Raw genomic sequence first — 15671 nt, 5'->3', positions numbered from 1 at the left:
TCGGTGGTAAGATGGCGCCGGTGTAAGAGCTGCCTCCTCTTAGTGATGGGGAAAGGGTCATAAATCCGTTGTTGTTTATGAAAATTTACAACTTTGCAATACAACTTTATGAGTTGTTCGGCCCTTCCATTGGCCGCTGTCGGTCATGTGGATGGGAACCGTGAACATGAACTTTTTTATAATTTCCCTTGCGAGAATAGAGCCGCATTCTTTTCCTCCGCTCCGTCCTGCCTGCTTCGGCGCTCTGCCTTCCAGCCCGGCTCGGCTGTGCTTTGTCCGGCGATGGCGAGCGAGACGAGGCCCCGGCCCGGCCCGGCCCGGCCGCTCCCGCTGGAGGTGGGGCTCGTCCAGTTCCCGGCGCCGCCGCGGCCGCTTTGCAACTCGCAACCTGGCTAATTTCCTGCGTCCTCTAGCACCAGGAAAGAGGACAATTCGTCTCCCCGGGCTGCCCAGGCGACAGCTGTCAGAGGGGCAGGAGCTTCTGGGAACCGCCATCTGCAGGTGAGACGTGTGGGGAGACAGGAGCAAAGGTTGTGAGACGGTAGCCGGCACCGGCGGCAGTGGGAGAGGGCACCCAGGGCGGCTCTGAAGAGGGGCATACTCACCCTCACCCACCCACTCACCCGTTCACACACGCGCCTCCATCACACACTACAGCCCGCACTCGCCAACACACACACACACACACACACTCACACACACCCTCCCTCCCTCTCCTCTTTCGGGCTCACCGTGGCAGTGAATGCCTGCTTTCCTTCTGTGGCACAGCGCCCTGGCACGGGGCAGGAACACTGAGGTTTTCTTTCTCCCCTTCCTCGGCGACCTCGCAGAGCCCAAAAGGAAGTGGCCCTGCACCCTGCATTCCCTGCCAGCCTCCCGGGTTTGGATTTTTTTTTTTTATAACCCAATTGGCAGGATTGAATCCCCCAATAATTGGAGACAGTTCCCGACCTGGGAAGCTGGTAAGAGGCGGGGGCAAAGTGAATTCATCGACAGGGGTTTTATCAGCATCAACACAGCACCTTCTATTCCGTGGGAACTGGTTTCTGGAGAGAAAAGTAGACTGAGGGAAAAAAACAAACAAAAACTTACTAATTCAGCCAGGGTCCTCTGCTGAGTGCCTGCTTCCCTTCACGCGGTTTTCCGATGAGAGAGGTGTCTGAAGCGCGGGGAGAGGGAATAGGTTCGTGGGTGGAATTCTGTGTTGGAGGAGAGGATGAGGTTAATTGGCTGGGTGTTGCTTGGCGGGAAGTTTCGGTGCAGAGGATGTGGTGGTGTTATTGCGAGTGGCAGGGGCCCGCAGCCAAGGTTGAAGGAAGGACGCAAACCGAGTCTGGGCGATAGGGGACCTCCTCCCAGCCACAGCCACCTCGGCGCAGCGGGCTGGCTGGCGACCGCGCGCTGCCCATCTCCGAGAGCCGGGGGAGGACTGTGCAGCCGCCTGGGAGGAGGCGCGGAGGGTGCCGCGGGCGTGGGCTTGACGAAGAGCGGTGGCACAGACCCAATTTGACCTGGGTGTACCTCGATCAGATTTGTCCCGGGAGCTTCCTGGGACAGCGACCAGAAATGAACCTGAGGTTCTGGGAGTTCTTTTTGTTTGCTTTTTGGTTTTGGTTGTTGTTGTTTCCCCACCTTAAGATGATGCCTTGGTATGCACTCTACAATTTAGAAGAGCCTGTGGACGTCGGGAACGTCCACCCGCGCTGGGGGGTGCGCTGGGGCGGATAAAGGCGCATTTGCATCGCGGGGCCGTGAGCTGCTTGACTGCGGCTGCCGCGAGCAGATTATTTATTGCGACCGCGCCGGGCGCTCGCTGCTGCCACGCTGTGGCCGTCGCCGGAACCGACGCCAGCCGCAGCCCCGAGTCGTGCAGCCTGGCGCGACTGCTGCGCGGGCCCCTCAGAGGTTCCCAAGCAGCCCGAGGAGAGGGGGGCGAGGGAGGACCTCAGGGGCGGCCTCCCAGGGCCTGACTGGCCGGGAACCTCCCCCGCCTTGGCCACCCCTGACCGGAGCTGGACGCCCGACTAGACTCGAGTCCTGCCGCCACCCCAGCACCATGGAGACTGGTTGCACAGGCCGCCTGGCACGTCACGGCTGCTTCTCTCCAAACTGCGCGTCCCAAGGCGCCCCGGGGGCGCACACTGGTTCGGGAAACGCGTCCGCTGTGGGATTTTGAAATCGGAGATAGCACTCGTAGTCCTGAGGCCTGCAGGCCTGGCTGGCCCTGAGGAGGATTGGCTATGGCAAGGAAGGCGGGCTTTGGCTCCAAGCGAAGGCCTGTGACAGGCAGAGGCCGCACCTGTGTGCTATGGGCTCTGGCCTGGGCTAGCGGTCCCGGCGGACGCAGTGGCCTTCAAGGAACCCCCCAGCAGGCCTCTCGCCAGACCGGCGGAGGTCGAGGAGCTCAGTGGGCAGCCCCGGGAAAGGGTGAATTGTAAGGCTCTGCTTGCCATCCCGGCCCCCTCGAAGAGCAGCTGAAAGGTGAGTGCACTTTCTATGTGGCTTTGACCTAGAAAAGAGTCCTGGTGGCCATTCTCACCATCCCAGGAGAGGCTCCCTCCAGCGTCTGGGGCTTCTATTCTTGCGTGAATGGCGCGCTCTCTCTCTTCACATATATATATATATATGTATATATATATATATTCATACATATATATACACACACACATATATATATATATTCATACATATATATATATGCACCTAATGCTGCTTGGAGAAATAAACTGGACGGCTGTCAACGTGATATGTACCAGCCTTGGCTAACACGTAGAGATTTCAGTTTAATATATTTTTTCCATCTTAGTTTCTATAGAAGCTAGAAATATACTGTTTTTTGACTCTTAGCTGAGAAATCAAATTCTTTCGTTGACTGGGACGATGATTAAATCGAGAATCCGGGTCAAACCATAACAAATACTAATAACAGTAGTAAACTGCCACCAGCCCCAACACCATGTGGGACCTGGAGGAATGAAGCAGAAATTATGAATGTAAACATTTATCAACATCTCCAAATGATCATTTTCATCTTACATGATAATAACTTGCTTGAAATCACCATCATCTGATGGTCTTGTTAAAGAAACAACAACTCAAACATGATTCTCTTCTAACACAACTTTTTTGTAAATCCCTTTTTAATTTTTAACTCTTGAGTTTTCATTTTCACCTATCAGATCCTTTCCCTAAAGAAATTCGAGGACAATTTAAAATTACGTCCTCTCCTGCCAGGCCCTTATTTATATATGCAAAGAAGAAACCTTCCCAGCTTCGACTGATTGGGGCACAGTCAGAAGGCTTCTGGCTGCAGCCCCCACTGGGTGGGCAGCAGCCGATTTCGAGGATGCACCACAGTCTCTGGAGAGGCCAGTCATAGCCCAGTCCTTTCCCAATGTTTTCTCCTTGGGGGAAGTGAGGGGAGAAATCGAAAAGCAAGGAAGAGATTAAGGAAGTCGTTGCCAGATTCCTAGGGGGGCCTTGCCACACACCCCCCAAGTCCTGAACCCCATCAGCCTGCATTCGCCAGTTTTACAGATCTTATAAACACCCTCTGGAAATTCAACCAAATCACATAAATAAATCGTTCTTCAGGCTCCAGAGAACTGAGCATTTTAAAGATAATTCAAGGGGTTTTACAAGCCTAACAAATACAGTTGTAAAAATGCCATTGGAAAGATATCACATTTACAAAATGAGATTGATCCACGTGCTATAAAAGTCAACTATCTCAAAGGAACACCTCAGGCAAGAGAGCGCAGCCCAGGACAGGATTTTCCTGTCCTGTTTGGGGAAGGCCAGGCCTGGGGCTGCAGTAAAAGCAATTCAGAGAATTTCTGGAACTGGTGAGACAAACTGTTTCTGGTCCTGGAGCAACTGTGGGTGGCAGGTCCCCCAAAATGTCCCAGAAAGGGCAGGAAAGGGGACATCCCAGGACAGAGCCCATGGACAGGTGACCCAGAAGCCAAGCACATCCATCATTCCCGCGGCCTTGGGCCCGCGGAGCTGCCCTCTGTGCCCGGCTGGGCCAGGGACCCTGGGTCACCAGCACCTCTGAAATGAGGACAGAGACTCCACATCTGGATCTGTCTCATCTCTGAGCTATCAGGGTGGCAGGCAGAGGGAGAGTTTGGCGAGTTGGGCTCGGGCAAGGGGAGCAGGTCCCAGGGCTGGCTTCGGAGCTCAGTCTCACAACCACTCTTCTGTAGGTCCCTTTCTTGTTGAAACCAGTGGTTTCTGACCTCTCGGTTCCTGGGCTCAGAGGCAGCAGGAGCGGGGCTCACAGCTTGTGAGGGGTGCTTTGAGGCCAGGCAATCGCTGGCCATTGGAAGGAGGCCCCTGGAGACTCAAAGGAGACGTGTTGTATGTGGGAGTAGGGGGCCTGCGGGGTTAGAGACTAGCCTCGTCCTGGTCCTGGTCAGCTCGAGGTGAGCCTTTCTCCTTGGCGGCGAGGCCCAGGCCCTTGGTGGGAGTGGGGAAGGAGAGGAGGAGGTGATGCATCGATCCCTAAGGCGCAGGAGTGAGGAGCAGGGGTGAAGGCCTGGTTTCTCAGAGCCCTTCTCCAGCTCCGGAACCCGCTCCCACGGGTAGGGGAGTGCAGGGGGAGGGGCAAACTCAGGGCCCTGCCGGGAGGGCAGGCCGGCCCGGAGCAAAGACATCCTCGTCACCGCCCCTCCCTGCGCGGGGCTGTCAGGTTTCCTGTTTGGAGAGAAAACCCAGCAAAATCCAACAACGCAAAAGGGGGGTGGTGGGGGGAGGAAAGAGCGGGCCTGGCCAGGTCTTTGCATCAACCCGGACGCGGGTGCCCCTACCCCGGCCCGAGCCGCACGCCCCTGCCCACGCCTCGCCCGCCACCGGCTTTCGGGAAGAGAGCCGGGCCGGCTGGCTGTGCGCGCCCATTAATCTGCCGGGCGGGCGGCGGGCGGGCGGCGGGCGGGCGGGCTGGGGGCTGTTTGTAACTTTGCTGCCTCGGTCGCCGCGGTCCCCGGGGAGCGGGCTCCGGCGCTCGCTCCCATTGGCCGCCGCCGCGTCAGCTGGTGCGATTTGCTGCTGTCGCTTTTGGCGTTCGGCCATCCAGAAACAAACCAGTTCGATGACTACTAATAGTTATAGCCAGATGTACTAATACACAACAAATCACAGTCCTGCAGAGGGGCGCGCAAATGAGTTCCTATTTTGTGAATCCCACTTTCCCCGGGAGCCTGCCCAGCGGCCAGGACTCCTTCTTGGGCCAGCTGCCCCTCTACCCGGCCGGCTATGACGCGCTGAGGCCCTTCCCGGCCTCGTACGGGGCGTCGAGCCTCCCGGACAAGACGTACACCTCACCTTGTTTCTACCAACAGTCCAACTCGGTCCTGGCCTGCAACCGGGCGTCCTACGAGTACGGGGCCTCATGTTTCTATTCTGATAAGGACCTCAGTGGTGCCTCGCCCTCGGGCAGTGGCAAGCAAAGGGGCCCCGGGGACTACCTGCACTTTTCTCCCGAGCAGCAGTACAAACCCGACAGCAACAGCGTGCCGGGCAAAGCCCTCCATGACGAAGGCACCGACCGGAAGTACACGAGTCCTGTTTACCCCTGGATGCAGCGGATGAACTCCTGCGCGGGTAAGGTGTTTCCCTGCAGCCCCTCAAGAGAGTGGAGGGAGAGGGGGAAGGAGGCAGGGAAAGAAGGAAGGAAGGAGGAGACAGAGAGAGTAGAAAGAGGAAATAGAAAGAAAGGAGGAAAGAATGAACAAAGTTTCTTTGGGTTTTTAAAAAGAGATTTCAAAAAATAAAAAATGCAACCCATTCCCAATGGGGCAATCAGGCTGTGGCAGCATGAAGGCGGGGCACTAGTGTCCATGTAAGGTGACAACTTAGGGAGCGTGTGGGGGGCTCACTGCCATGCTATGTGAGACCCAGTGACAGGGGCAACCTGAAGAGAGAGCAAGGCTGGATGGGAGAGAGCGCCTGCCCTCACTGCACGCTGGTAACACCCTGCTCAGATCCCCAAGCCGTGATGGCCTTCTGCACCCATTCTGAGAACTCCCCTTTCCCTCCCAACCCCCTCACCTTTCTGCCCTTCAGAAACGCATCTAGATAAAGGCCCTCATTTGGCCCCTTGCAGTGTCTCCCCAAAGCCTTGGAGGGCCACATCCCCAGCCTCAGGATTTTTCCTCTCTCTCCTCCCTCCCCTCCCCCTTCCACTCAACTGTTCACTCACAGCCAACTTCTGCCTCCTTCTGAGGCCCTGCCTGTGTCTCATACACCCAGCTTTGGGGGAGCCCCCCACCCATGGGTTCCTTTGGCACTAGAACAGATAGCCCATCACAGTCCTTCATTCCAGAAACCCCAGGTGGCCCATAGCTCCATCTCTTTGCTCCTGGTTTCCAAAAAATCTACAGGGAATCCTTGGAGAAGGACAGAGGCTAGTGCGGATTTTTCAACTTACAGTCTTTTGCTTTAAAATCCACTTGTGTTTTCAAGAGCTCTGCGTTTCTGAGAAGGGCCAGACAATTGGAAGGCATTTGCAAAGATTTGAGAGGGCTCACCATTTAAATTTTTTTAAAAAAGCATATTGTGTCCTGACATGGCTGGCCACAGTAACATCTTCACAGAGGTCCGTGTGTGAATTCGGAGCGTCTACCCTACCCACAGGGTTCCATACCCACCATTCCCAGACACACACACTCTACTCCCACAAAACAGGCTTAGGTACCCCGATCTAAGAATGCTGTTCTATTCTTTTGCTTGTAATTTTTTTTTACAGAGCAGATTTTTCAAAAACAATAATTTCCCACCCCAAGTCGTTTTAGGTGGAACACATCTCGCTTAATATGAAATAATCTTCTCCCATCCAGCCCGCTTTCGGCCCCAGACATTGTGGGAGAGACGGGTGGTTTTCAGCCCCGAGACCGGGGCGTGGGGCGCGGGGCTGACTGGTCTGGCTGCCCGGATCCTGGCTTACCGGCGCCCGGCCATTTCTGACCGCAGGTGCTGTGTACGGGAGTCACGGGCGCCGAGGCCGCCAGACCTACACGCGCTACCAGACGCTGGAGCTGGAGAAGGAGTTCCACTTCAACCGCTACCTGACGCGGCGCCGCCGCATCGAGATCGCCAACGCGCTCTGCCTCACCGAGCGCCAGATCAAGATCTGGTTCCAGAACCGCCGCATGAAGTGGAAAAAGGAAAATAAACTCATCAATTCCACACAACCCAGCGGGGAGGACGCTGAGGCAAAAGCGGGCGAGTAGACGCCTGGGCAGGGACCAGGCCCGCGCCGCAACCTCCCTCGGCTTTGCCCCCTTGCCTTCGCCTACTCCCCAACTTTTCTTCCCGCCTGCTCCCATCCGGGGGGCTTTCGCAGCTTCAGGGGAGCCCGGCGCTTTGCAAACGTCTGAGCATTTATTTCTTACAAGAAAAAAAAAAAAAAAACACCTCACACACAGCCAATCCCAGCGGTAGAGCGAGGCGCACTGCACACGCAATCCCGCTCTCCAAGCCTGCCCAAGCCCGCTCCGGGTCTCAGGGCGCGCCCCAATCGGTTCCCGGCTCTTGTGTTAGCGCCTCTGCACGCCCCTGAGCTCGGGTCCCGGGGTTGCTGGAGAGGAAAGAACCCGGTGCCGAGCCCCCTTTGGTGTCTGGGCGTTTCCGCCTCGGTTCCTCGCCACCAAGTCCCGGAGGGCATCACCAAATCAACTCCGGCCACTGGGAAGAGGGAGCCTAAAGTCTGGGGCCCCGGCTCTGCCGAGGCCTCCCAGGCCGCCCCCAGAAAGGAAGAAGCGCGAGGAACAAAGGGGGCCCGAGAGAGCCTTGTCTCTCGGCCCAGCGCGCAACCGTCCTTGGAAGAGAAGCAGCCTCAGCCCAGCCGAGCCAACCTGGGCGCGGGTGGAATCTTGCAGCCCTGGGAATGACTGGGCTCCCCGAGCTCCGAATTCCGGCTCCCCGCCTCCAACAGGGCCGGCGCTACCACCACAACAGCTCTCAGGACCTAAGGATGCAGCCCAGGGCTATGGGAGCGGCAAGAGTCCTGGTTTCCAAATGTGCCAGGGGCGCCTGAGACGCCTGACCTCTCCAGCGGGGACACCTCCCCCCACACCCAACTTTAAGCTATATTTGTGATTTACTTTCGTCTTTCAGAACCCAGGAAGATAACTACGGAGGTACTAGGCACTGCCACAAAATGCTTTCATTAGCGTCCTCATTTTACTTCTGGAGGTCTAAGCAAGACCCTAATAACTCGGCCCACGAATCCCCAGGCCCAAGCAGCTTCTGTGGCTGCGGGGAGCCTGGGCCCACTCGCTGGGTTCACCGAGAACCCTCCGACTTGGGGCCCGGTTGGCTCGAGGAAAGTGACCCGGTGGTGAAGACTCTCCAGGCTGGATACTTATAGCAAATCAAATAGCAAACTAATGACACGAAAACCATATTTACACGAAAGAAAAATCGACTCCGGCTATAAAAGTGTATGGAATTTGACCTCGCCTCGGAGAAACGCTACACAAAAGCTATCTTTAATAGACGCCTGTCATTTAAGAGCGGCAGGGACACTGTCCCTCATGCGCTCGCAAAAACAGAGCCGTAATTGTAGCTGCTGCTGCGGGTAGGATTTATTTCTCCAATTGGCTAAATGGCCTCCCCCCCCTTCCCCGAAGGTGATATCTGTATTTTCAAATTTCAGAGCTGCCGGCACGACGGTCAGAACCGACCCCAACCTCGACACAAAAATAAGAGGGGCTGCACAGCAGGGAAATAAAGTTGTTGTAAATAAAATCCAAGTCACCATCTCCCCTCAGTCCTCTGCATCCTCGCCGGGCACGCGATCGGCAGCTGACGGCCTCACAATTGGTACATCCTAATGGAACTGCGAGGGAAATGCAATAATTTTGCCATAATGGGCTGTAACCTCAATTCGACCCCGGCCCTTGCAGCCCCGGGTCGGAAGCGGAGGGATGCGCCCTGCCTCCAGCGGGTGGCGCTCGAGTCCGACTGAACGACGGCGGCGAGTGGCGGGCACGCGCCTGGGGCGCGCGCGCCACTCCTCTCGCCTCCACCCAACTCCCCCATTAGTGCCCGAGTTTACCTCTAGAGGTCATCAGGCAGGATTTACGACTGGACAACAAAAGCACGTGATTCGAAGTCGTACCCCATATTTGGGTGCCTACGTAGGAGGGAACCAAGTACATGTCCCAGTCATTTCCATAATTCATCATAAATTGTGCAAGGGTGCTATAGACGCACAAACGACCGCGAGCCACAAATCAAGCACACATATCAAAAAACAAATGAGCTCTTATTTTGTAAACTCATTTTGCGGTCGCTATCCAAATGGCCCGGACTACCAGTTGCATAATTATGGAGATCATAGTTCCGTGAGCGAGCAATTCAGGGACTCGGCGAGCATGCACTCCGGCAGGTACGGCTACGGCTACAATGGCATGGATCTCAGCGTCGGCCGCTCGGGCTCCGGCCACTTTGGCTCCGCGGAGCGCGCCCGCAGCTACGCGGCCAGCGCCAGCGCGGCGCCCGCCGAGCCCAGGTACAGCCAGCCTGCCACGTCCACGCACTCGCCTCCGCCCGACCCGCTGCCCTGCTCCGCCGTGGCCCCTTCGCCCGGCAGCGACAGCCACCACGGCGGGAAAAACTCCCTGGGCAACTCCAGCGGCGCCTCGGCCAACGCCGGCAGCACCCACATCAGCAGCAGAGAGGGGGTTGGCACGGCGTCCGGAGCCGAGGAGGACGCCCCCGCCAGCAGCGAGCAGGCGAGCGCTCAGAGCGAGCCGAGCCCGGCGCCGCCCGCCCAACCCCAGATCTACCCCTGGATGCGCAAGCTGCACATAAGTCATGGTAAAGCCAGTCTTTTCCTAAATCCACGCGGCCGCGGGGGCGCGGCTCTCGGTCCTCCCCCCCCCCCCCCACACTCTCCTTTACCGCCCTCTCTCTCCCCGTCACTGTCCTGGTTTCGCCTCTCCCAGCCCTGTGGAGCCTCTCCCCGCCGTTCTCCTTCCCCTGCCTTCCTTCTTCCTCCTTCTCTTTTCTGCAGCGCCCAGCGCTCACAAATGCGGGGAAAGGGGCCGCTGGCTAGCCAAGTTTAGACGTTGAAAAGGGGGGAAAGGAAAAACAAAACATATCCAACCCCAGCGCCTCGGAACGCGCTCATGGGTCAGGCCAGCCGAGCAGGGCGCAGAGAGGTAGAGGATGGCAGTAGGGGCCGTGAATCGGGCTTGTCAGGACTGATAATTTATGAGGAGGGCTACGCTGGGGAAACAGCGTTACTAATTAGAGTCCCCGAAAAGGGGCTTGGTGGGGGGAATAATCGAGGCGAGAGCCGGCGGGATTCTGAAGTTTGGGGGCAGGAGGGAGAGCAGGAAAGGAAAGGGAAGAAAAAGAAAGCAGGCGCCCCAAGCGTGCAGGCTGGAACAGGAGGCGGCTCGCGGGGCTGGAACTTTAAGGGAGGGTGATCTGGAGGCTACTTGGGCGCACAGAAAAGGGCCTTGCTTTGGTGGGTTTCTGGGTGGTGGGCAGCCTGTGAGGGCTGTGCCCCGCCTCAGGGCGCCAGGGGCAGGGCCAGAGGGCAAGAGAGGGGCGAGGGAAAGCCGGGGGATCGTCCGGGACGCGGCTCCAGCTTCGGATGGGCCGATTGTTCCCAGAGTCCAAATCTTATTGTTTTCTCTCTAGAAAGGAAGAGGGAAGGAAATTCGGGAGGGGCGGGCGGGCGAGTGAGGAGGGAGACTTGTTGAGCTTTTCTCCCCCGTTCAGGACCCTGGCTGGTCCAGCTGGCGGACTTTGGTAGCCAGAGGCTGAGGAGTGGGTGGCTAAACCGCTGACTTTTCTGTTGCAGACAACATAGGCGGCCCGGAAGGCAAAAGGGCCCGAACGGCCTACACGCGCTACCAGACCCTGGAGCTGGAGAAGGAGTTCCACTTCAACCGCTACCTGACCCGCCGAAGAAGGATTGAAATAGCACATGCTCTTTGCCTCTCCGAGAGACAAATTAAAATCTGGTTCCAAAACCGGAGAATGAAGTGGAAAAAAGATAATAAGCTGAAAAGCATGAGCATGGCGGCGGCGGGAGGGGCCTTCCGCCCCTGAGTATTTGAGCGTTTAAAGTACTGAGCAGTATTAGCCGGGTCCCGCGTAGTGTCAGTCCTAAGGTGACTTTCTGAAACTCCCTTGTGTTCCTTCTGTGAAGAAGCCCTGTTCTCGTTGCCCTAATTCATCTTTTAATCATGAGCCTGTTTATTGCCATTATAGCGCCTGTATAAGTAGATCTGCTTTCTCTTCATTTCTTTGTCCTGAATGGCTTTGTCTTGAAAAAAAAAATAGATGTTTTAACTTATTTATATGAAGCAAGCTGTGTTACTTGAAGTAACTATGACAAAAAAAGAAAAGAGAAAAAAAACACAAAAAAGTCCCCCTTCGACCTCGTTTAGTGCCAATGTTGTGTGTTGCACTCCAGTTGTTTAACTGTGCATGTGAGTGGAAGTGTTCCTGTCTCAATAGCTCCAAGCTGTTAAAGATATTTTTATTCAAACTACCTATATTCCTTGTGTAATTAATGCTGTTGTAGAGGTGACTTGATGAGACACAACTTAACTTGTTCGACGTGTAGTGACTAGTGACTCTGTGATGAAAACTGTGACTCTGAGCGGTGTGTCCCTGCGTGCCTTTGTAGGACCCTTTGCACGAACTCTGGAAGTGGCTCTTATAAGCGCAGCTTCAGTGATGTATGTTTTTGTGAACAAAGTTACAAATATTGTCCAAGTCTGGCTGTTTAAGCAAACTGTGATCAGCTTTTTTTTTTTTTTTTTGTATTTGTTTTTAAGGAAAAAATACTGACTGGAAACAAAAAATAAACTTTCTATTGTAAGTTCTCTTGGTCTGGTTTGTGCCAAATAGCAAGTGGCTCTGTTTGCTCTTCTGTCTGTCTGTCCAGTGCTGGGAGGCAGTGAGTCTGAGGCCACCTGAGCAGTCTGCCTGTGCAAGGGGACCTCAGACCAACACCCTGACCCGTGGCCTCCCTAACTGACCCATCAGAGAGTTCGGGGCAGAAGGTGGAAAAGCTTTAGGTGGTTGCAAAGCCTGAGTCCAACCTGCCCGTCTCTGAGGAAACCAGGTTAACTTGATGGGTACGAAAGAGAGAGGAAGAGAGAGAAAGGAGAAAAAGCCCAGGGCTTTGTTAGCGGCCCTCGGGGGCCCACACAGATGCCGCTTCTCTCCTAAGGCCATCCTAGGCCTCCACTTGCTGAAGAGGCTGCTATGTCAAGTTGTGGCCCCCAGACCCTCTGCCCTTAACCCAGCCAGGCACCCTTTCCCACTCCTCGCCCTCCTGAACCCAGTTGGCTTCTTTTGCTATAATTAATTTGCTACAAATCGAAGGTACTTACCCCATCCTAGCTCGATTGGGAAACTCCTCAGAGCAGCTAAAGCGCAACTAGAGATTTGCACATTTACCGACTGCTTACACTGATGCCGTCTTTCCTTTAAAAAGTTATAAAACAGTAAACTTTATAAGCCCCAGTTCCGGCTATATGACATTTGGGTGCCAAATGAATAGGGTTTTGTCTATGAATTAGATCGTAAAATCATCCATAGCACAGACAGATCGGCTCACTGGCTATAAAACGTCACGTGGGGCCATTAAAGTAAGTTTTATGGTTTTGGGGAGTTGACATCCAACATTATATACCACATAACATATAATCTCACTGACGCTGGACTCCATTTGACTCTTTTGCAGGCTACGTGTGCCACCTGGTCATTCAAATTGTCAATTTTAGGTCCAGAAGTGTCCAGACCGCAAGTTTCTCAAAACTCTGAAAAAATGGCTCCCTCCGAGTTAAGGTAAGCTCGCCCCCTGAGCGCTTTCAAGTTTATTTGTACTCTGAAAACTTTCTTTCTGGATCTTTCTCTCTCTCTCTCTGGTTCAATAACTCTGAGGTTGCCTCGGAATTCCAAAGGGGAGAGCAAACTTTCCCTCTGCCCAAATTAGGAGCGCCAAGAGCCAGCTTTCGGAGGCACCACGGGGCAGAGCGCCTGTGGCCGCGCCGCATCCCTGGGCCTAACTTTAATTGCTGCACCAGCGCGGATGTTAATGACTTCCGCTGCTCTCGCCGGCGTGCAAAAAGATGATTTTTGTGTGCGAGTAGGCCTGCATGCGGAGACCGGGCAGGGCCGCCCCCATCCCGGGGCTGGAGGGCCGGGCTCTGCTGGGTCTGCGGAGCCCTGGGTGGGGGCTGGGAGCCGGGTGGGGGGGTGGCGCCGGCTGCGGGCGCCGAGGCCGCGCTGCGCTGGGGCGCGCTGGGGAGTTTGAAAGAAAGGCCCGGGCAGGGCCGAGGCGGACGCCGGCGGGATTTCTGACGGGGCTGTGGCAATACGTCTCCGCGGGCCGGGGTCATTTGGCAGCACTGAACGGAGGTGACGGCCTTTGGGGCCGGGTCGCAGGCTGGATCGGGAGAGCCCGAGGGTGCAGAGGCCGGCCGGGTGCGGGCGGCACCTCTAGGCTGGGCCCCTGGGTCGCCAGGCCGAGCCCAGGCCGCTGGCGCCCGCGGGACGCTGGGGACCGCGGGTCCCCACCTTGCGGGGGAGGGTTCAGCACCCCCTCCCCCGCACCAGGGACCAGGCCCTGAACCTTGTTTGCCTGCACGTTCTTTTTATTTCGGTGGGACTGTTCTCACCAGCCTGTGAGTCTGAAGCAATAAACTTTATGGCCGGATTTAACTTTAGTCTTTGAATCCCCAAGCTAAATGAAAGGCGTTACAGCGCTTTCTTTTCTTCTGCCTTGCCTTTCTTCTTCTTTCCTTTTCCTCTCCTTTTGTAGAATTTAAAATCTATGCACAGGACCCTCAAAAGGCAACTTAGGCATCTCCCTAGATAGCACGAAAGATTAATTTATTCCCCCTCAATATACAGGCAAATTCTTTCTTCCAAACTGTGCCCTAAAGTTTGGGGGGAAATCGAGGTGTCTTCAATGTCCAACTTAAAAGTCCCTAGGACCATTAGGTTGTTTTTCCACACACATCATAAAGGGTAGTTTAGGGAAGAAATAGGTCGTTTGTCAGTAGGAGATTTCCGCCTTTCTTTTGTTAGTTGCTCTTTCTGTTTGATCCCAGGAAATTTACATAATCTATGATTTCCAAAACAGTCCCCAATATTGCACCAATGGGTGAGATAGATTTTTCCTAGGTACAATTCCAGCTTGGTCTCAGCCACCCTTTCTGGCCCCAACCCTCTACATTCTTCAGTGGCAAAGCCATGACTGGGGACCCTGTGGCCTGCCCTGGGGTCTTTCTCTGAATGGGTACCCACAAGGGATCTAGCAGATTTCCCCCATCCTGTATGAAGAACTAAGCCAAATCCTCCAACTCAGAAATGAAACAAAAAATGGGATCTTCTGTCTCCAAATGCTTTTCTCCTTAGGAGCTAGCTAGGTGGTTTTCTGCAAGTGCTAACTGGTAAAGATATTTAGTAAGTCCTTAAAGCGAAAACATTTAAAGTGTAGAGTTGGAATTTCCACAAACTTTATTGTGCAGAGGCCACTTACACTCAACATAAGTCCAACAGATGTCCCCAAAGTCAGAGGTTCAGAAAGCAAAACCTGGGAAGTTTTTTGAAAAATCGAAACCCTCCCACAAGTCCCACTCCTCTTGAATAGTGGCAAGGCGAATCCCTGAGGTCGTTTTGTGTAACCTGTTAAAGTGAGCATTTCCTGAGAGCAGTTCAGCACTCAGGAAGATGTGTCTGCATCTTAGTGGCAACCAGAATATAAACTTTATTTGGGTTCTCTTTTATTATTTTAGATGTCTGTGAGAATTCTGGAGTCTTTCTTCTGCTGCTCTGAGTTTCGGATTCTTTACTGGAAAATACTGGGTTTAAGGTTTTATTTTAGTTATTCATTTGGTGATCTTGATTGAGTGACTTCTTGGTGACTAAAATTAGTGGCAGAAAAAAAGAGTGATAGAGCTGCTGGCAGGTTCATTTGAGTAACATGCCTGGAAGAAGTGTCCACACCACCTCTGTGGTCACGTCCCCCTCTGGGTATGGGAATGGGCAGAAAGTTTCTTGGATTAGCATCACACAATATGGGGGAATCTTTCCCAAGCATTAAAAAAATTACAGGCTATAAATATTGTCAGCTTGCTTATTTCTGTCTGTTGTAATCATCATAAAACTTTAGAGTTTAAGACGGCAGGCCAACTCACATGCGGTTAACTGACTTTAAAAAAATACAGCATCCAGTCAGACCTATGTGAGCGTTATTGGAGGAATTTTTTTCTCTCTTCCTATTTTCATAGGAAGCACAGTAAGGAGGATGGCTGGTTATGTGCACATTTTGTAGATAAGTTATTTTTTTTCTCGTGCGTTCTTTTGGGTTGCTTTTGCAGAGGAACTTACTTAGGAAAAAAAATCTCTGTCACTAAGGGTTTTATGAAGACATCTAGCCTCAGCTGGTGGCAGAAGTGTTTGTCTGTGCTCCTAGCTTTGTAAAAGGAGAAGGCATCCGAAATGTGCCAGGCCCCGTTTGTTTCTACAAGCTGAAGAGACAATATTTCCTGAACTATAAATATAATAGGAAGCTTCTGGTCACACTTACTTAGGGGTTTGTTAGGGTTTCCATGCTCTAATTTCACAACCTTATGCCAAGATTCCTTTTTTCCCCCCTGTTCTTTCCCCCCGCTTCATTGTTGGCAGCT

General features: G+C 54.1%; 3 protein-coding genes and 1 long non-coding RNA gene across 8 annotated transcripts in view; 3 read left to right on the top strand and 1 right to left on the bottom strand.

The window, feature by feature from the left end:
• The first annotated feature begins 362 nt into the window (after positions 1-362).
• Positions 363-15671, top strand: part of HOXA4 (homeobox A4) — a 31371-nt gene continuing 16062 nt past the window's right edge. Inside the window, exons 1-2 of one of the 2 annotated variants that reach the window (XR_012333999.1) lie at positions 363-501; positions 12719-12822. The gene's annotated coding sequence lies outside the window, so the exon portion shown is untranslated. Of the gene's footprint in view, positions 502-2343; positions 2482-12718; positions 12823-15671 lie in introns of those variants that run through there. The other variant, XR_012333998.1, reaches the window with a different exon arrangement.
• On the bottom strand, positions 436-7083 carry LOC109548542 (uncharacterized). Of its 4 annotated transcripts, none has more exons than XR_004528137.2 (3): positions 6947-7083; positions 732-5617; positions 436-495 (listed from the first exon to the last, which is right to left on the bottom strand). It is a non-coding gene; the product is annotated as an uncharacterized lncRNA (long non-coding RNA). The 4 variants fall into 4 exon arrangements; XR_012334004.1 differs by having other exon boundaries at positions 1093-5617; XR_012334003.1 differs by adding an exon at positions 6431-6477 and having other exon boundaries at positions 436-5617; positions 6947-7073.
• Positions 5163-7232, top strand: HOXA6 (homeobox A6). Its single transcript, XM_004312981.4, has 2 exons — positions 5163-5604; positions 6973-7232. The coding sequence occupies exons 1-2, from the start codon at positions 5163-5165 to the stop codon at positions 7230-7232; spliced, it is 702 nt and encodes a 233-aa protein (XP_004313029.1).
• HOXA5 (homeobox A5) lies at positions 8931-11852 on the top strand. Its single transcript, XM_019926406.3, has 2 exons — positions 8931-9825; positions 10820-11852. Exons 1-2 carry the CDS (start codon positions 8931-8933, stop codon positions 11068-11070), a joined length of 1146 nt encoding a protein of 381 aa, XP_019781965.2. The 3' UTR covers positions 11071-11852.

The sequence above is a fragment of the Tursiops truncatus genome, chromosome 9 (assembly GCF_011762595.2).
Source record: "Tursiops truncatus isolate mTurTru1 chromosome 9, mTurTru1.mat.Y, whole genome shotgun sequence".
NCBI lineage: Eukaryota > Metazoa > Chordata > Mammalia > Artiodactyla > Delphinidae > Tursiops > Tursiops truncatus.
This window is presented reverse-complemented; position numbering and strand designations above follow the sequence as displayed.